Here is a 21,100-nt window from a genome sequence, read left to right as displayed (position 1 = left end):
TGCAACTGTCTCCTCCTGCTTCACTGCTGGTAGTGGGTTCTAATAGATTTGTCTGCATCCAGATAGCTGCAAATTAAGAATGTTCATAACACCGTTTGGCAGGGACTGCTTCAAGACTTTACCTTGCACAGCAAGTGCAGCAGAGATCTTCCAGCAAAAGATGCTAGAGTTCTTCCTGGACAACATCTTTTTCTTTGGAGCCACCATTGACAAACATGATGCCAGACTAGCTAGCTTAAAGTGCTTCCTCAGGTAAAGCCCGCTCCGCTTCTCGAATCACCTTATTGTTTCCATTCTGGGGACTATACCGGTCTTTTATGGTATCACAAAACCCCACAACTGTGTCTGCTGTTGCCAGTAGCTGTGGATTAGGAGTGGTTGGGTACGAATCTGAGGCAGTCCATGTGCCTGGTAAAACCCTCTAATGGCTATTGCACAATGCACAATTCATCACAATGCCCACAGACTCCTGCAAAGGATTAGACAGACACACAACGAGGTAGGGTGTTACATAGCCAAATGGAGAACTCCAAAATGGCTACTGCAACTGACCAGGAATTAGACTGTCATCACATATGTAAGAGAGGGATGGCCTGAATACAGTTCTAACATGTCACTCAATCTCAGAGCATAAGTAAAAGTGAAAAACAAGCCGTGTGATGCTGATGGCTTGGTTTTACAAGGATGCAGTATTGTCATTTCTGTCAGATTGAGCAGACTTTCTGCAGAGCATACACGAAGGTCACCAGGGACTTAATAAGTGAAGAGACAGAGCAAACTCATCAGTTTGGTGGCCAGAGCTCTCTGCTGAGCTCAAAAACAATGTAATGCGATGCCACTCCGGTTAGGAATGGAGGCGGACTCAGCAAAATGAGCTGCTCATATCCCCTCCTTTGCCAGACCATCCCTGGAAAAGAAAACCTCTCTGTAAACACAACAAGAATCACTACCTTGCACTATCAGCTCACTCTTCAAGGTTCCTGGGGATTCTGCCCGTCATCCACAACTAGTACTCCTGAGTTTCCAAGCGAGATGGCCTTCCAACATGTAACACCCAGCCCCATCTTCCCGAAGGAAGCAGTCCTGCAGAGATAGCCATACAGACCACCAAAAGAATCCTCCAACACAAAGATCCACTAATAGCCCTCGCGCTAAATGTGGACTCCTTGTGCGAACACTGGAGTCTGTCCAGAAGAGCTTCATTTCGGACTAAAGATAACGACAACTCTCTCCACTCTGAAGAAAAATCTTCAACACAAGTGGCATAACAAAAAGATTATTCAAATAAAGAATGCTAGCAAGATGGCTGAACAAGCTTTCAATTCCAACTGTCATCACAGAGTAGGACCTCTTCCTTCCCTGTGTCCAGGATCACGCACCAGGTCCATGCAGTCTTTGCTAAGCTAGATCAGGAGAAGAAGTGGGTGACACCAATAAAGAGTGTTGGATACCTTGGACAGTGTTACTCCAAGGTATAGCGTCTCCGAAAAACACAGGGAGCATTGTTATGGTGTAATCGCTGCTATCTCATACCAGAGTGGTCTCCCCACCTTGCCAAAGACTCCCTTCCCAAGCCAGCCGAGAGCATTGGAGGGCAACTTACATCCCAGTCTGCAGGTATACTTATCCCAGAGATGGCCACTTCCGACCAAAGTCAGGCTGTAACACACATGCGCGCACACACACACATACACACGTTTTCAGAGAGCCCAGTGCAGACTCATATTAGATAAGGACGTGTGTATAAACGAGTCATGGCACTAGACCTGTAAACACTGTAAACACCCCCATGTAGAACAGAAGAGACTGTTATTATTGATATTGATTACAGTATCTAAGTTAAGTCCAAAGTGCTGTTACTGTTGACACATTCGATCAGTGTCATGTTAAATAAAGTGCCCTTTTTCAAACTGTTGTTGGGCTATTGCCCCCCTAATTTCCTTACTGTATTTTTCTCTCAGAAAACACAACAAATATATACGTATTTGTTGAAAGGTGATTATAATTTGAAAATGAACTACTGGTTTCTAAGGTTATCTTTTGTGTTTAAAGAGCAAGGTGGCTCTTTGCACTTTTGTAATTAGAAATAGCATTAGAAAGACAGGTAGATATCGTGTACTAGTTAAGAGAGAGTACACCTCACACTACACTGCACAGCTGCCTTATGCTACGTTTACAACAGCGAGTCACTTTGCTGTAATTAGAGACTGCTTGGGTATAAAATAAAGCTTCCTGCCCGATCATTCTACAGTGGCTATTCCTCAAATTATATTCCCTGATACTTCAATGCAACTTTCTGCTTAAAACTGTGGGACTATTCTCCCAATCCTTTTCTAGCATTCTACAAAAAATATACATACAGAAAGATGTGTATTTTAATTAGCCAAGCTGAAATGAACTCTCCCACACATACTGAAACATTGATTGTCTACTACAACCACCAGTGGGATATCTGTCTTACTGATCCATTATGCCTCATTAATTAACAGTGAGTGTGTGTTGGAACCTCAGTAGTTCCAGGTTTCTAATCATCCTGGCCCTGAATGAATGTCAGCCAAATGCCAAATTAGCAGTTGTCATAGTCACGAATTTTACTTCACACAATGTGTCTACCGCGTCTGTATTTTGTTAGTTACGTCAACTCCCTGGAGTCACAGGTAGTAGCGGGTTTTTTCAATGCTGCCACTATTGACGGTGCGCCTGTCTCATGGCTTGTCAATCATCCAGTCTCTGTGGGGCTGTTTGGACTAACGACAACATTACAACAATAACAACATGAGCCCAGTGCACCCGAGACATTTTGCCATCCCTCCGACTAACTGGTTTTCTCTTCCTGAAACTGAGATGTAGGCACACACAAAATTAGAGAGCCGTCTAGAGAAATAGGCTGCGGCTGAACTGTTGTTTGCAATATCTAAAGTCATATTATATACAGGATTTAAGGGAAACTAGTCAATTCTGTCAACATAGGACCCCTCATGTCCACACAAATCAGCTCCCGCAATCCCTGCCGTACAGACAGGACACATGACAGGGTACATATGAATCAGTCAAACATTAATTCTATGTCAGTCCAAGCAGAGAAATTCTGTTGTGTTAAGTAGAGAGATGCAAAATAAACATGTACAGCCGTTCAGAAGCAGAACAGAGTGGTAGTTAAGAGTACACAACACAGTGGGATATGATAAGACAGAACAAGACTTTGGTTGCCTTTTCAAACAAAGCAAAAGAGAACTATTTAGTATGCTCTTGTTTATAGCCTGTGTTTGCACACCTGATAAAAAGTATTGTGTGGGGAAAAAAGCAACATTAATCATTTTCCAACAAAACTTTTCTTACTCCTGTGTGCTTTCTTTTCCTTCCCAGTCTTTGTAGTGGGCATATTTCTTTGTGTCATTTCCCTCTCTTGCTCTCCTCTCAGCCGCTTCACTTATTTGGGTTTAATCAAACATGTCCGGGGGGCTCTCGTGGTTCACATGGGGGTTTTGATCTATTCCACACAACAGCCGAGTCTTGGCTTGGCTCGCCTACCTTGACGTCTGTTTGTTCTTCTCTGCTTTTGTTTAGTACCTCGAGCACTGCTTCATATTATTACCCTGTGCTTAGTCTCTTATAAGTTCTGCTTCTTTCAAAGCTCTTCATCTTTCTTTTAACCACATTCATCCCAGATTTCTATTATTAAAAACTGTAATTTTCAATCTAATGATTTGTTCTTTGACAGGAATTTTCTTTAGGTAATGTTATTTCAGTTTAGTGGCCAGGTATGTTGTCAGATGTCGCATCAGTAATCTCTTGACATGTACTTTTGCCTGTCAGGGCCTCTGCTATTGAGATTTATTTACATCCACATAGATGTGTCAGTGAAAACTAGGAGTGTTTGTTAGGGTGTTTGTACACACTTGTCATTTTTGGGATGCACAAAGAAACTTTTCCAAGGACTAACAACTACATTTCAAACTCAATAATAAATATATAATACATGTCAGCCACTCATATTAATATTTATACCTTATTTTCGCGACCATAAGGTGCGCTTAAAAGTCTTAAATTTTCTCAACAATGGACGAGGCGTCTTATAAAGGCGCACCGAGTTCCAAAATCTGTAAATGCTTTTTGGCTTTCGCAAAAGCCATTTTGGATTCATTTCGTTCATTTCGGATACAGAAGATGATGTACGTGAGTACATTGCTAAATATACACTAGCATGCATGTTTTAAGCTAGCGCACTGGTATGTTTTACCATGCCCACGCCCTACAATCTGGTGCGCTTTATGTATGTGTTAAATACAGAAATAGCACCCATAACTGAGACTGCGCCTTTTAATATGGTGCGCCTTATGGTCGCGAAAATACGGTATATAACTTATCTATGATGTGATGGTTGTCATCATAAGCATCAGAGTTGAATTACTTGTTCATTAATCTTTCATTTCATTCATCAAGGCACATTTTGTGTTATTCTTTTTCTTTAAATATGTTTTCTGCTGTTTTCTTTTTCTGATTTGCCTCTCACCTCCAATCCTGCAGTGCCAATGCTGGAGAACATGTTCTCAGCTTTGCTGCACCCTGATGAAGCATTGAAAGCTTCTGTCCTGTATGCCTGGATCAAACTGTTCAAGACAATTTCAAGCTCAGCAGCTCAGTCCTTGCCCAAAGTCATCAGGGACAGAGTGTGCATCGTCCTTCTGCAGATCTTGACCAATGCCAGCTCCCCCAATCTCATTCAAAACTGTGTAGGTAGGGAGAAACAAAATCTCTTTATTTTTTATTAAGGTTCAACTTTTCTGAGGTTATGATCCATCCATCCATCCATCCATCCATCCATCCATCCATCCATCCATCCATCCATCCATCCATCCATCCATCCAATCTACCTATCTGTGTGTGTTGAAGCAAGAAGCGATTATGCATTTTTTTGTTGCAAACTTCATTTAAATATTATTTGGACACTCGCTGCTAATAAACTCACATTTTAGCAATGTTAGACTATTAGAATAAACAGCACAAGGAAACAACCAGAGATTATTCAGCAAAGCTACAATAATGAGCCTTTGCTAGTCATATTATTGACTCATCATATTTCCACTAGATCAGCAGTAAACACCAACTTAAAATTCAAGAAAGTAAGGGTGTTGTTAAAAATTCATAAAAAGGTTAGTAGGTTATTGACAGCCTAAAGGAAATCCTGCTATAAATGTGTTCTGAAGTTTGAGATACCATCCCTTGAGATTAGAAAAAAAGATTGTAAATGTTATCCTTCATCAGCATATACATACATATGGATGAGATCTTTACACATAAGACTTATTTTCTTCTGCCAGTATTGCAGAAGAGCTTGCGCCTAGTGTGAAATTTTAATTGATTTAATAATCATAAGCTCATTAATTCCTTCACCAGTCCTGGTGAGAACAGCATGATAGAGGAATTAAACATGATTATTATTCATTTTCCCGAGTGCCATGATCAGTGCGATTCATCTTGACTTGCACTGCTCTCTCTCCAAAATTGTTGGCAAGGATAAAAATCACTAATTGCCGTCCAGGGTTGTTGCATCATGTGTATGGGTTTGGATTTTGTTTTGTCACTGCCATGACGAGAGGTTTCCCAGCTCTCTGTGTGAATGCATTGTGCATTATTGTTTGTATTACCTCGTAAATGTAATAAATTGAATTGCTTCACAGTGCATTACTGGTAGAGCAAAATAAAAGAGAGTCTAAAACATGAGTATTACAAAATAGAAGGGACATATTTACACCTGTGAAAGGAGTTATAGTAATATGTTTTGGCATAGGGGCATTTTTGAATGCTAACCATGTTTGAAATGTATAAAATACCAGCATAATATTCCTGTGTTTTGGCAATTGAGATTGTTTTCACAGATCAAAGTATTTCAGTAATGCTGCATTTTTTTAGAGTGTATAACATCCTGGCTACATGTCTTCTCTGAATCATTGAGATGTCAAGTTTTGTATCTATATTTGTAGCATGTTGAGCTTTGTTATTGAGCTATGTTTTCCTCTCTGCGTATTGTCTGCTAGGCCTGCTGTGGCTGCTACTGCAGCAGGGAGATGCAGTGTCAGTGCTGATGAACAGCCCCAGTAGTCAGATCATGTGCAGTAAGAGCCAGGACAGCTACACCAACGACAGCCAGAACCTCATCCAAAGCCAAGAACAACGGTCCCCTGACCATTGCCCCCTGCCTCTCTTACTGAAAAAGGTCTCTGTCCAAACATCCTGTACCAGCACTCAACACCCGCATTCTGCTTCTGACGATAATCCTGGATTAATGTGCCTTTGAATAGGGATACAGAGAAGGTTTACACTGGACAAATATTTGGGCTACATGTCTGGGAAATCAATGCAGAGATTACATCTAGCTAGATTTTTTCTTTTATGCTGCACAACACACCATAGCTGATGACGTTTGCTTTTTTTTTTTAGGGGGGTGCATTCATCGCAGTGATAATTTAAAAGATATATTTTTTAAAGCATATTCATTGGATTATCTGTGGTTGTATTACCTTGCTCAGCCTGGTGTTAACACAGGCCAGCCTCAGACAAATCTAGTGTTGGCTGTATTTTCCTTCAGTTAGCCTAAGAGTCATAGGCAAAGTAGGTAAACCATTCATAATTTTCTAATTTGCATGTTCCTAGCTTCACTGTACTTGCTAATTAATTTTTATTTCATCACATTAACCCCACTAATGGAAGACAAATCTAGCCATCAGTGTGATATTGGCTCATGGAGAGACCAATACATTGTTTAGATACATATTTAAAGATAAATATATTGTGACGTATCACTACCAAATGCAAAATGAAACAGATTAACAAAAAAAATAACATTTGTTTCTTTTCTTGGCATTTAAAGTTGTACTTTTTAAAGCCTATTTATGGATGAATATATATCTTGGGAAGATGTGTGTGTGTGTGTGTGTGTGTGTGTGTGTAATAAAAACTGTGAGAGTGAGAGCTGCCTCTCTGGTCTCTCCATTTCAGTGAACAGAAAGTAAGAAAGGAGAGCCTGAGGCACAGCTTTTTAAATTTTCACAGAAAGTCAGCAAAGTCATCTGTGAGTGAAGAGATCTGCTGTCTTGGTTTTAATGAGCATACAAGCAGCTTTGGTCTCAATCAACTGTAACCGTCCCATTGATTTATTTATTGATTTAGACTAGTGTTGGTGTAGTTGAGTGGACTACAGATACACACATGGGTTGAATAACATGAGAGATTGGCTGTGTTGCTCAGGGAATAGGCAATGTACTGAAACAGAGAGCTAGATATCATTGATCTTGTACTGTGTATCATTAACAACCTGGCAATGTTGAAGACCCGATACTGTCTGGATTTCAGATGACGGCAGAAATGGTGTACTAAATAATTGTAATCAAATTTATAAAATTTGTTTTGTAGTTGCTGTTAAGTGGTGATCAGATGTTACAGACGGCCAGTGCAAAATGTATTGCAGCTGTTCTGGTTCATTCTGGCACTGAGGGCAGCACTCCTTTAATCAAGGCTGATATACCCGGTGATTATGCACACACAGTCTCATGAACACCGTTGCTCACATATCAACGTGCTGTTATTTTTGACCTCTTGAAATCCTGTATTTTCATCTACCTTTTTTCCACCCATATGTTTCAGTTTTATCAGGGTATTTCTGATTGAATTGCTTTGTCGTTGGTCTTTTCTCTTTTTTTAAATTTCTTTTTATTTTTCTAGATTGGTGTTTGCTTGTCCTTTAATATTCATAGAACATTCAAAACAGTATACTACATCTTCTTTTCTGTATTGTAGTCATTTTCTTCTGAGTACTCTTGTCTCCGTGTTTGTTTTTGCACAGAGTTTCTCTTTGATCGTCTGGCCAGCAGCAGAAGTGAAGTGATGCTGTGGTCTGTCTATAGCTGTTTAGTGTTATTGAGCGAGGACCCATTGTTCTTCTCTCAGTGTCACTCTGTCTACGGTGAGACCAAACAGATGATTGCATCTGAGACATGATAGCTCCATCTGTGAACCCCTGGCTTTCACTGGAATCTTGTTAGCATTTTAATAGACCTACAAATGTCAAGCTGCAGTATTTCTTTTTAAGGCATTTAAATTTCTTCAACAATTAGAATAAATGATGTGTGAAACAAGAAAATGTAATAATGCACACTGTGTCCTATTTGCTTGAGACAGGACACTAATATATATGATATTAAAAGACATTTCTGTGTTTGGAAAGACTTAATGTTCTTGTGTAAACATTTTTAGTTAGAATTTAATAGCATGAGTGGAAATCATTCCATGTAGCAGTGAAAATACCACCATTACTGTTAATCTGATCACTACACTAGCTGTTCACTTTCGTAAATTCAGGACATGGTCAATGTAACCACTAGTTTTTTATGCATCTTGCCATAACTTTGAATGAGCTAGATGAGATGGATATGCGATGGTAGGTTTCCTTGTCTGCTCAACCATGTCTACAGCTGAGTAATGTATTCCTTTGGTGTGTGTTTATGTGTTAGGTATTGACTCTCTGGTGTGCAGTCTGAAGCAGGCTTTGCAGCTGACCAACCTGGAGGTACCAAAACAAGGACTGCTGCTTCTTACAGAGATACTGGAAAGGTGAGGATCCTCCCTGAACAGTTTTGTTGTTTCATGCTGTCCTGCTGCCAAAATCTTCACTGCAGTGGCCGGATGTGATACCCTCCTGCATCTTTGACAGAAGTGATGGCACGAGGCACAGCACATGACAATTTTTAAAAATCAATTCTATAAACTGCAAATTAAGGATACTCTTTACAAATCAGACCAAATATTGAATTATGCAAGAGAGGTGTGTAATTATATGAGAATTACCTGCTGGCTAATAAGTGAAAATATGTCAATAAGGTACTGTCCAACTTCTGCAAGCTTCACAGATTTTTAATTTAGGTTTCTGAGGGTTCGTGTAGCAGTGACACTGAGGATAACTAAATGGCAACAGGAAATTTGTCCTTTACACCCTGCTGAATAAGCTAAAGTGGATGTGTGAGAGATGAAAGAGTGAGTAATTGTACTTGAGACAGTGTTTCATTGCATTTTGTCTTAGTGCACATTTTGTGTGTTAAGTGTTTGTGTTTGTGTGTGTGTGTGTTGTGTTGAAGTACTGTGTGTGTGTTATTTAGGGTGTTCTGTTGAAGTACTGTTTTGGCAACAGTCTTCATCTTTTGTCTTGCTGCATCATAGCTATCAGACAAAATGTTGTTCATCACTGTAACGTCATAGGTCAACACTCCTTTGTTTATTTAGCGTCCAAAGAGGTGTCTGTGTATGAACGTTAGACAAAATGTTCACGTAAACTCAGTAGTAACAGTCTGTGATGGTATTCTAAAGGATTACTGATGAATGAATGCAATTCTGAACACTTCTTTATGCTGGTTTTAGGACTGGTGTAGAATTGCCTGGGTCACCAAAGAACAACAATTACAGTTCCAAATGATAACTCTTATTCTTTTTCTTTCAGCAGGGATTTAGCTGGACTAGAAGCCACTGTTGAAAAAATACAGTAATGTAGCTGTTAATGATTGTATGGTATTTTTATTTTGTGTACATCCAAACAGGCAGCCCCCCAGTGTGCGTCTGTTTCCTACCGGTCCAGATTTTGTTTCCGTTTCAGAGGCCCTGGTGGCTGGGCTGTCATGTTCCTGTCTGCTGGTGGCCACACAAGCTGCCCACGGTACCTGCGCCCTGTTCAGGTATACTTAAACATGTTGTGAAGATACATAGATAATTGTGAAGAGCACCTGTGCAGTCATGTTGTGATGGTGTCAATCACAAGACAATGGGTCTTGTGAGGGACACTCTATTTGTCGTTGTGATGCAGGCATGGCTCTCTCTTTTTTGTGTCCTTTTATACATGCTAGCAATGAAAATAGAAATTAGAATTAAAACACATTAGTCTTTCCTGGACATTGTCCATAATGCATTCTTTGTATTGCCAGTGAATAAACGCACGTGTTCACAGCAATTAATGTGCACAACAATGGATTTAATAAATCAATACTTTGACAGTGGTAGTATTTTCACTGTTATTTTTCACTCTATCTCTTGCTCTCTTTCTATATAATTATATATATACTGTATGTATTCACATTTACATAAAAACTTACAGTATATGCAGACTGATGCAGGCATCTGTGCTATGCCAATATTATTAGCTACACACCTACACATCCGTTTTCACCAACATTCTTGCAGTGTTGTGTAATTTAATGTCAGTGTTTTCAGTTTAAAACTGAACTGCTTGCTCCCTCAAGCCTGAACCACCAGTCCAGACCAGTCCAGTACAGGGAAATTGAGCGATTAATTGAGGCAATCACCAACAGATTCTCTGAGCTTTCCTTTCCCTTGGGTATTCGCTATCGAAGCTCTGTGAGTTACTTTTAATTTATATTTTACACACAACTATGAAGTCAAATGTCAGCACAAGATCTAGAGGCAAAATTAGATGTTTTCTTGTCACAGTTCCCATAATCTTTTCTGTGAGTTGTCAGTGTCACTGTCATATCTGTTCTGATACATTAAAGAACATCTCCCACACTGCATATTTATTTGACATCCTCAGTAAATATTTTATTCTTCTAAATGAAATTAAAGGAACATACAGTGGGATGTGACTGCTTGTCACAGTTTAAGGTTCCCAGTAGTTTCACTTAAAACACAATGACGCTTAGTACAGATGAATTAATTGGATTAATGGTTGTAAGTCATGTGTTATTTCAGGGATTTTCTTGTGTCGCTGTTGTCTTCCAGGGAAGTCTGAAGAAGTCAGGCAACAATTACCAAGCCACAAAGTCTGTAGGATATCTGCTTAAGGCCCTAATGGCCTTTCAGGCTGCCTGCAGGTCTGCATGTGTCTACTTGCTCTTTTAGGAAGTTATTCAGATGTATTTTGACATTAGTTTGAATAATCCCTGTCTATTTAGTAGTTTCACCACAATATGTGCTTTGCCAATGAGACTTTTTAAAGGTTCAGAGGCATTTGGAATAGGTAATATAATTAAAAATGTAACAGTAATTACAGGGATGGAATTAAATGTAAAAGTAAATACAGGGAAATGTATTTGCATTTAATGACTTCCCAGAGTCTGGGATCATCATCAAATGAGTTTTATCCTTAATGCTTCCCTGCACTTTGTAGCAATTTTGCATTTTTGGCTTCAGAATTTGAACAAAAGAAACATATATTTATGAAAATTGATTGGTAAATTCTACACTTCGATATAGCACTGTAGATTGGCTGCCAAATATCAATCAACAAAGAAAAACATCTAAAAGCAATGTTTTTTTTAATCTGCAAGTTGTAAATAAGGTTATTTTTTGACATTTATTATATGTGTGTGTCAAAGGTTGGCTGAGGGTTGTGTATCAGACCCAGCCCTGAAAGAGAACTCATTCACATCACCCTCTAAACACACTGATGCTCAGGACTCATTAGAGTCTCTGTGTCAGCGTTTGTTACACAGTTGTGATGCTGTGTGGATACCCACTGTCATGGTAAGAGCTGATGTGTTCCTATACATACACAAACAAGGACCCTTATATATCTACTTTCGGTCTTTGGAAACAAACACTTCAGAAGCACTTTAAAACATTCAGCCTTATGTCTCATCTCTTTAAGAAATAGGTCACTCTGATTGCCATACTCAGTCTGGCAGTTCTTCTAAATGACTGTATTAACAATCTGGACCACACATCATCTGTGCCTTCATTAGCTTTGGCAAACATCGGCAGTTGGGAATACTGATGAGATTCTGTGTCATATTCCTAAAGTTGTGTGTGTTTTGGTATAAACAGTCAGAAAAGATGACACATTTGTCTGTCAAATGCATGTTTGAGGTTTTTATCTCTCTCCCCCTCTCTCTCTCTCTCTGTTTGTTTGCCTGTAGAAAACATGTGAGCATGTTCCCAACCCTCAGATCCTGCAGTACTTCTACTTGATCCTAACATCTCAGTTCACCCTTGTCCCATCGCTTATATCTGCCTTTGCACTTAAACTAGGTAAGTTTGACAACCTTGAATCAACAGCAAGGCCCCCAAGAGTTAATTTAATTTCATGTTCAATGTTTGTCGCACTGTTGTGATGCCATGTGGATGGATGGAGAGAAAGTTTTCACAATACTTTAGTGAAGTAAAAGTAACATTAAGTAGAAGCAGTTGTATAGAAATGTATCCCTAGATATACCCAAGGTAGTTTTCTCTGTCAACTGGACTGTGTTTCTTCCCTTTGAAGACAGAAGGCTTCTTCAGTTCTGAACTCACTGGGGACCGAGCTTGAAAATATAGCTCCTGTGGACCATTGGCATGTTAATGACCTGAGTGGTCACCTGAGAGTCGTTGGCAGGGTCGTTGGTAGTTGGTAGCTTCAACCTCAGATGTCGACAGCAGAAGATTACTCCCACCTGCCTATGCATCAGATCAACGTTAAAAGGACACAGAGCCCAGGTAATTCTTCACACGACGGAAAAACGTTTACTCAATGAAAGGATCAGACAAATCCATTTTACCATAAACGCCCTGGAAGCTAAGATAGACGAAAGAAGGGAGGAACTATACCTGCTGCTCCCCTCTGAAGTGATGGAAGAAGTAGCCAAACTTGTTTCTAGGACTCAGGACACCCAGCACACCAGGACTAAGGAACGTCAGACCCGAAAATTCACCACCCTAATGGCGAAGAACAACCCCAACGGAGCCAACCCCTTCTCCATGACAAAAAAACACATCCTTGTCTGAGAAATGGGTAAAAAACTTATCAGACAGGGAGCTTACACACACCGAAGAGGAAGTGCTTGCCAAAGGTCTGAATTTTTCAGTCACCCCTGAAGAGGTACCGACTGTTGAACTCATCACAGCCACTGAGACAGCCATCAGAAATAATAAACCCCCGGAAGCAGAAGCAGAACAGATTAGACTTAAGGTAACGGCTGCATTAGCTAGTGCAAAACCTCCAACCTCCAATATCACTAATGAGAAAAAAAGTCAAGATCACTGAGGACAGGAACCTCACCATCGAAGTCTACAGAAAACCTACACATACCGACCAGTACCTCCAGTTTGACTCTGACCACCCACTGGAACACAAGTTGGGAGTGATCAAAACCCTCCAACACAAGCCAAAGAAATACCCACCACATCCCAAGGCAGGAAGAAGGAACAGGACCACATTAAGACAGCTCTCAAAACATGTGGCTACCCAGACTGGGCCTTCACCAAGACCTCAAGAAAACGAGACCCCAGCAAAGGAGAGGAGGAGAGAAACAAACGCCGCAGCGTTTCGATCCCCTATCTGTCCGGAATCACTAAGAAGTTTAGGAGGATCCTCCAGAAACACGACATACCGGTTCAGTTCAAATCAAGCAACACTCTCAGACAGAGGCTGGTACACCCAAAGGACAAGACACCAAGACCCAAACAATGTAATGTTGTTTATGCTGTACAGTGCAAGGAAGAATGCAAGGAACTGTACATTGGGGAAACCAAACAACCTCTTCACAGAAGAATGGCACAACACAGACATGCCACTTCTTCAGGTCAGGACTCAGCAGTCCACCTACACCTAAAGGAGAGTGGGCACTCCTTCGAGGACAGCCAAGTACGGATACTGGCCAGAGAAGACCGCTGGTTTGAGAGGGGTGTCAAGGAAGCTGTCCATGTCAAAATGGAAAAACCATCCTTAAACAGAGGTGGTGGGCTGAGACACTTCCTATCACCCACGTACAATGCAGTCCTCCACCCCTTCCAACAGCAAACCAAACGTTCACACCATTCCAGGAGACCCGGTGACTCACCACCATGTGAGCCAGCAGACAAAGGGGAGACACACCAACTGAAATGGTGAACGATCCTCCCAACGACCCTGCCGACAACTCTCAGGCGACCCCTCAGATCTTTAACATGCCAATGGTCCACAGAGGCTATATTTTCAAGCTCGGTCCCCACTGAGTTTAGAACTGAAGAAGCCTTCTGGATAGAAAGCAAAATGTCTTCAAAGGGAAGAAACCCAGTCCAGTTGACAGAGAAAACTACCTTGGATACGATGACCTGGATGATTGAGAATCTACACAGACAGCCCTAGATATATCCACTAAATTATACTTCTACTTGAAAATAATGTTCGGCCTTTCACACAGAATAAAATGATGACGGTAAATACCCCTTGACAGGCCGAAGTAGTCTGTTTACTTTAATGTATGGATGACATACATTACATTACATGACACAGTGTGATACATGTTTGCATATAAATGCCAAATAAAGAGTTCCAGGGTTTGAACAAGCCAAGACTAATTTCCCATGCTGCTTTCATTTCATTTACCTTGCGTTAACACACAATATCCACACACAAATCTATCTTTTGATAAAAATATAGAAACAAATCTGCTGCTGCTGAGCCAGGTAAGCTTTTATTGAAACATTCTATAGCGATTGAAACATTTATTGAAGCAATGTACGGACAGCTCATAGTGTACTTACTTTAAAGTTGATGGATGGATTGTATTCCCTGTTAGCTGATGTCAGCAGAGAGTTGAATTAAACATGAAGTACAAAACTGACTCAGTTTATGACTGAAATACACACAGAAGAGCAGGTTGTCTTCCAGGTGGGTCACATAGCTGCTGGTCATTGTTGCACTGCACCATTCTATAACGAACTGTAAAACGTGTGTTTAGCGCAGATGGGGTCGCTCCTAATCAAGCGCGTTCTCATATCTTAATGTGACATTCTGTGACAATATGTGTGCAGTCTGAAATAATGGCAGAAACAACGATTTTAACCCTCTGTTTCGATCTCAATATAGATAGAGCTTAGTACCAGACTGGTGATTAATTTTAATATCACTGCAGAGAGAACCCTGATGCTGGCAGAGTCGCAGTTCAGTAATAGACAGAAAGCTTGTTGCCTTGTGCTTCGTGTCACAGCCAGCTTGGTGCCATTTAAAAGCAGCTTAAGGTTTGTAGTTCTGCTGCAAGCAGTTAACAATGCTTGGCATAATGAACAGGCACCTTACAACTGTTCTTTACAGTTTTTGTCATTTTACTTTCTCTTCTTTCTGCAATGCACTCTTGATTTAAAATGTAATATATAAATGGATTTTTTATGTGAACAGTCTATGTCTCTTTCTGTCTTGGTGTTTCTCCTTCATTTATTCTATTCTTCCACCCCCTGTTCCTTCCAGCATCCTCTGGCTTTTACAGACTGGCTTTGGAACACAAAGGGCTCCTCTGTACAGGGAACAGGTATTGTAACATTAGGACACACACACACACACACACACACACACACAGTATTTTACAAAAGACTGCTGTCTGAAGTGATAAGCTGTGTGTTGAGGTTTGAGGTCTTATCGCTGCACATTGAACAGTTAAACAATGGCATCTGCCATTTCTGAGTCACTCTTCTATTTTTCCAGTAAGTAAGCCTTGTCAGCAGGTATATGTTTCAAACAGTCTACTGTGTGTTTGTTTTTCTGTGTATTGTGGTCATAAATGTGGTGTTCTGAGCAAAAATGAAAGTGGATCGTGCTGTGCGTGTGTTTGTATTTCATATTTGTAATGGCAGAGTCACATTCTGCACATATTCTCCCGTATCCTTTTTTTTAAACTGTACTTTTTGTGCACATAAAATCCATTTGTTCTTCAATACTAATTTCTTTCTGTAGTTTTTTAAGCTTAGGTTTTCAGGTTAGTTGAATATCTATTGTTGTTTTTTTAACTCTTGCATATATTTCTTTCAGGAACCCAAGTCTTAATACAGCTGCCTGTGGTTTTCTGCAGAAACTCAGCATGTGTCTGCTCTCTCTGTCAGACCCCTCTTTCAGAGCCTGTCAACATGGTACAGTATGCAGTCATATATACAAACACATACGTATTTTACTCAACACACATCCACCACTGGTCAAATACTCCTGTTCCCACTTGATTCTAGTTTTATAACTATAGGGCTTCTTATCTCTGACTTTTTTGTCTTTAGGCAATTTTGATAAAGCTCCAACCCAGAGGAGGGGTTGCAGAAAGGAAGTCTAGTAATTTTCATGCTATAGTACACATTTAACATATACATGATAAAAAATAAAGCAAGAAAAACTATAGACATTCTGCTACAACTCTACTAGATAGATATTACATAAGTTACCCCTGAACTGATATTTTCGTTGCATACCTCAAACGTATTTTCAACATAGCATTCTTTGATAGATGTCTCATTATGTCCTTATAAAGCAGTGCGGTGTCTTAAAAAAATCATTGTCCACATACTAAAAACTGCATTAAAATTTTTAACATACTTTTTACATGCTGGATAATTATAGAACTCCACGACAGGTATTTCTTGAGATGTCTTGAAGGTAGACAGGTTATTAAATCCAAATGTCTTGAAGAAGTCAGAGCAGATCACCATGGATCTATGGCCCATGCTGAATACGGACAGGTGGAGTGGAGAGGAGGGAAGACAAAGAATTGAAATGTACAGGAGCGGTGTGTTTTAAAATCCATTCTGAAGCAAACTGGGAACCATTGCAATTGCTAGAGTATGGGGGTAATTTGTTGTGTTTTTTGAAGTGGAATCATGTAATATTGTTTATAAAGCTTGATAGATACTAAATAAAATTGCTCAGCTTTCCTTTTTGGATTAAAACCACAGTAACATTCAACATTGTCAGTTTCATCTGCTTTGAAATGTGTCTTTCCCATCTACTGTTTCCTTTTTACATCTCCACATAGCTGTCCCTTGTTCTGTTCCTCTCTTAAACCAATCCTTGGAGACCTCCAGATCCTTCTGCTGTTCCTGCTTCCACATTCAGACAGGTCCCTGGAGATGGAAAACAGTGTCTGATAACTCTCTCCCCATTTCTATTAACCTCCAAATCGCTCCTTTTCTACAAAAGTACTTCTAGGTTTAACTAACTGTAGCAATGTAAAAGTTAAGTCCTCCACTTTAATTACATTATATATTGATTTCCTTTCCCTTCATGTCATCAACTTTTGTTCTCTTTCTACCATTTTTCTCTCCTGCCGAGTGGTGGCTTTATTGTGTCAGCCATCTGCCTTTTCTTGCTTTTTCAGTCTTTTCTTCCCCTTGAGTCTGCTTTCAGATACCGTGGTACAGTGGCTTTTACATTTCCCTTCACATTTAGCACTGTGTTTCAGTTACCATCTTTTGTTTTTCCACCATGCCTTTTTTATTCACTGCATTTCTTTTCTTCCTTCTCATGTTTTCCCTCCCTCCATTCCCCATCTCTCTCTTTCAATCCCTTCCAAGGTCTCCTGAGATGGAGATAGTGTAGATACGAGTTGCCATCCTCTAAGCCGTTTCAGTAAGATGTCCGAATTCCCTGCTGTGCTTCACTGCACTCCTCTATTTGCATCTGTTTTTCTCTGTCCTCTAGTCATATAACTGCATATATAACTAGAACATATATATATATATATATAATATATATATATATATATATATATATATATATAACTTCCTCTCTTGTTTCCTTTATTATAAATGCACTGTACAGCGATCCTCCCATTATAAAGTTGATACTCTTTTGGACCGATGAAACCTTGAGATTAGTATTTTTTGGAATACTTTCAACATGACATTCCAAAAAACAACTTTTTCATCTATTTTGTAAAATAATGTGTTTTGGTCTGGGCAGTGGTTCACACACTACAAATAAATTAGTTCCTTAGATGTTGAATTTAAAATGTTTCAATGTTACTGCAGTTGTAGTTGGAAAAAATGACTAATAATTTACTTAATTCTACTTTTGATATCATTGATAAGCATTGATTTGGAATCTCTGTTTTGTATTTTTTCCTTCTTTCCCAGATACAGAAGAGGTGCAGGATCTCCTTGTATACAACCTTCAATTTCTATGTTACCATCCATCAGACTGGCCTGCATTGCTGCGTGAGGCCACAGGACCACAGTTATGTGAATATGAAGGACCAAGAGCCACTCAGTACTGTCTTCTGATAATTTTACAGCTTGCCCTGCAGCAAGGAGACCGGTAATACAAACATTCATAGGACATACCTCTAGGCAATATAGAATATTAACACTATCAATACCCCAGTAAAAACAGCATTCAGTTTCCTTACATTGCTGGTTTTTAAATCCAATACAGTCACATTTCTTTCTCATTTCTTTTCTTTTTACATATTACAGTTATGTCATTTTAAAATTTTGTAAATTAGCAAAGTATGAAACTGTCGAAACCAAACTGCTATTTTGATTGGGATCAACAGCAGAAATTGACCTGCTGGTATTTTGCAAATTTATGTGATTTTTTTTTTTACAGTCATTTCATTTTGCACCTCTATTGGTAGTAGGCTATCCATCAGTGCAAAAGGCTTATTTAAACTCCCATAAGCATATGTTTAGGCTTATAGGTAACACAGAAATAATCAAATTTAACCTGCTATTTCCATGATATCAAATAATAAATTGTCAAAAGCTGCTACCAAAAAAATGATTACTCAATGTGTAACTATTATAATACAATGCCAAAAGTGGCAGCTTTCAGGATTCAAAACAATTTTTGAATGTGTACTATGTTTTATATATCAAATTATGCAATGCACCATACGTTGTGAGAAATGTTTTAAAGTTATATCAGTTAAAGAGCACCAACCTATACTGGACCGATGTCATATTTTTTCTTTGTGCTTCGTTATCTAGCATTTATTGTGTATAAGAGGTAGGAAGGCAAGAGGTTGGCAGCTGTTACAAAAGATCAAGGCAGACACCTAATCTACTCCTCCTGCGTTTCACTGTGCCAGCTCCACCACTAATGCATGTAGACCAGGGTTTCTGTGTATGACTGCCACTCTTACTCATCTGTGCAATGAGCACAATAGAGCCCCAAGGGCAGAACTGCCAAATTTTACACATTTTGTATTTTGGCTTCAAAGTATGATGTCTCACCCAAAACAATGCAAAAGTCTAGAAACCATGTAATATCAATTGTGGACATGCAGTACTCAACTCTAACAACACTCGACAGCAGCAGGAGGCAGCATGCAGCCTGCCAAAAACAAAGCAGGAATTTGATCAGCTTTGGCATAACATTGTTCCAATGCTTAAATCTGTCATACTCTCAATTTCATGACTGAATAAACAAACTGAAATGTATTACACTACAAGTAACATCATATATATACAAGAGTAAAGATTGGTACCAAATTTTCTCCAGGGTGGCAGGTCTGCAAGAGGGAAATTAGCATTAGCGTTTATAAAGGAAAAATCTATTAACTTCTGAGCAACGTAATAAATATTTCAGCACCAAGAAAACCAACATACTGATACAAATTCTAAGCACTTTTGCCTTTTGTACTTTTAGTATGTGTGTTTTTTAAACAGAGAGACAGTGTGAGCCAAAGATACTGACTTTGTTTTCCCTCTGCATCCATTTACACTGCAGAAAACTCTTTATGCAAATTGAGAGCAAATATGAGGATCTATTTATCAATAACTGTTTATTGTTTCACGATGGCAAATCGCATTGGGTGTAGCCTATTATAGATGCTCCAATAATTTCACATCTGTCCGTGACAGTTTTTACTGGTCCAGGCCCTTTAAGAGCAACCAACCAATCACTGTTCCTAGCTGGAGAATTATGACATGAGTGAGCTGTGGCTGAGCAAACCCCAGTTGTGGGAGCCTTCTGTGGCATTCCATCTCCATCCTAATCACAGGTCAGTCTCAGCTTCTTCCAGCATTTCTCTGCCCAGTAAAGCAGATAAACTGACCGCATCTGTTTACCAGAGCATGTACAAATATGCAGCAAAGATAGTGTGCACCCTCAATGTTGTGACACTGCTGTCAGCTTATTAGGCTGAGATATGGGAGGAGATGGGTCATCAGCTGGACTCACAGGCTCCCGACCCTCTCCTCTGGGATGAGATATGTGTGGTAAATGATCTTCTCCTACGCTCCTCCAGGGGAGTGGTACGGGGTTGTGACCATGTCACGGGGATAGAAGTCACAGGTGAGAGCCTTGTGGCTGAATTTACCTGGCTTGAGTGATTCTCAGAAAGCTACATTATGGATGTAACATGCAACCCCCCTCCCCATAGCATACGGTCTCTATGGCCCAGGCCTGGAGAAGATGAAAGCAAAGAGCACTGACAGGATGGAGAAGCATTTGGCCTCTGATTACCACACAAATCCAGAGCCTCTTCCACCCACTCACTTTACAGTGGTAAGTGGTGGATTAAGATAGGGCCACTATTGCTTTCCAGTGTTAGAGGTGCTTCATTTTCCACAAGAGTTGTTTGATAAAGGAAATGTATTCTACACAATTAAGGTTTATTTTGCAAAATTTTGGTTGTCAAGTGGTTTTTGGTGATAAGTCACTGGGGCAACACAAGCCCTCCACAGGCTCCCAGTGGTGCCGTTGTGGGATTTGTTGCTGTTCTGGATGCCCTATAAAACCAGCTTTTTCAGCCCAATGAGGTGGCAGGGTTAAGATTTCTAAAACGCTTTGTTGGTCCATCCTTCTTGTTTGCAGTCGCCCCCTGGACGGGCCAAGGATTGCCTGTGGAGCTGTTGGCTTTTCACCCTCCAACATTCTCCTCGGAGGAGGGCAAGTGGTTTCATACCCCCTGTGCGGCCTGTGAGGCTATATATTGATAGATGGGTTCAGGAGAACTGATCAGTTGTTTGCTTCCTGGGCCGCTCCTCATAAGGGTAAGCCTTTGTTCGTCAGAAACTGTCACACTTGATTGTGGCAACCATTTCTCTTTTCTCTACAGATGAAAGCATGCTCAGACTGATTTAGGAATGAAAGCTCACTCATTTAGTGGAGTGTCTGTTTAGGATATTTGCACAGCCGAGAGTTGGGCTTCACCTTACATGTTGTGTGCGTTTATAGGCTCATTGTTGTGTTGTAGTCACTCTCTAATGCTGTGAGGAAGGAGTAACTGATCTATTGTAAAGAGCCATCTAAGCACGGCCTGACCAGTCTGTCACGGACAAAGTGATATCATTGGATTTTCTCTAGTTGATCAGACCAAAGGCTTTTTGAGCCCAATCAGGTAGCAGGGTTAAGATTTCTAAACAGGCTTTGTTGGTCTGGGTACTC

The 21,100-nt window shown here is 40.0% G+C and overlaps 1 protein-coding gene across 4 annotated transcripts in view; it reads left to right on the top strand.

The window, feature by feature from the left end:
• The window catches only part of LOC130514333 (meiosis inhibitor protein 1), a 46,272-nt gene that overhangs the window by 6,532 nt on the left and 18,640 nt on the right, over nucleotides 1-21,100 (top strand). The window contains exons 1-14 of one of the 4 annotated variants that reach the window (XM_057013854.1): nucleotides 1,416-1,617; nucleotides 4,528-4,737; nucleotides 6,039-6,217; nucleotides 7,414-7,528; nucleotides 7,844-7,963; nucleotides 8,511-8,610; nucleotides 9,588-9,722; nucleotides 10,284-10,398; nucleotides 10,780-10,871; nucleotides 11,376-11,523; nucleotides 11,916-12,027; nucleotides 15,203-15,263; nucleotides 15,761-15,858; nucleotides 17,845-18,025. In XM_057013854.1, the coding sequence (XP_056869834.1) occupies nucleotides 4,533-4,737; nucleotides 6,039-6,217; nucleotides 7,414-7,528; nucleotides 7,844-7,963; nucleotides 8,511-8,610; nucleotides 9,588-9,722; nucleotides 10,284-10,398; nucleotides 10,780-10,871; nucleotides 11,376-11,523; nucleotides 11,916-12,027; nucleotides 15,203-15,263; nucleotides 15,761-15,858; nucleotides 17,845-18,025 (1,661 nt within the window). In that variant the 5' untranslated portion in view covers nucleotides 1,416-1,617; nucleotides 4,528-4,532. Of the gene's footprint in view, nucleotides 1-1,415; nucleotides 1,618-4,527; nucleotides 4,738-6,038; nucleotides 6,218-7,413; nucleotides 7,529-7,843; nucleotides 7,964-8,510; nucleotides 8,611-9,587; nucleotides 9,723-10,283; nucleotides 10,399-10,779; nucleotides 10,872-11,375; nucleotides 11,524-11,915; nucleotides 12,028-15,202; nucleotides 15,264-15,760; nucleotides 15,859-17,844; nucleotides 18,026-21,100 lie in introns of those variants that run through there. The other 3 variants (XM_057013852.1, XM_057013853.1, XM_057013855.1) reach the window with 3 other exon arrangements.

Source organism: Takifugu flavidus, chromosome 18 (assembly GCF_003711565.1).
Source record: "Takifugu flavidus isolate HTHZ2018 chromosome 18, ASM371156v2, whole genome shotgun sequence".
NCBI lineage: Eukaryota > Metazoa > Chordata > Actinopteri > Tetraodontiformes > Tetraodontidae > Takifugu > Takifugu flavidus.
The sequence above is the reverse complement of the archived record's forward strand: the minus strand, read 5'-3'. Positions and strand labels throughout refer to the sequence as shown.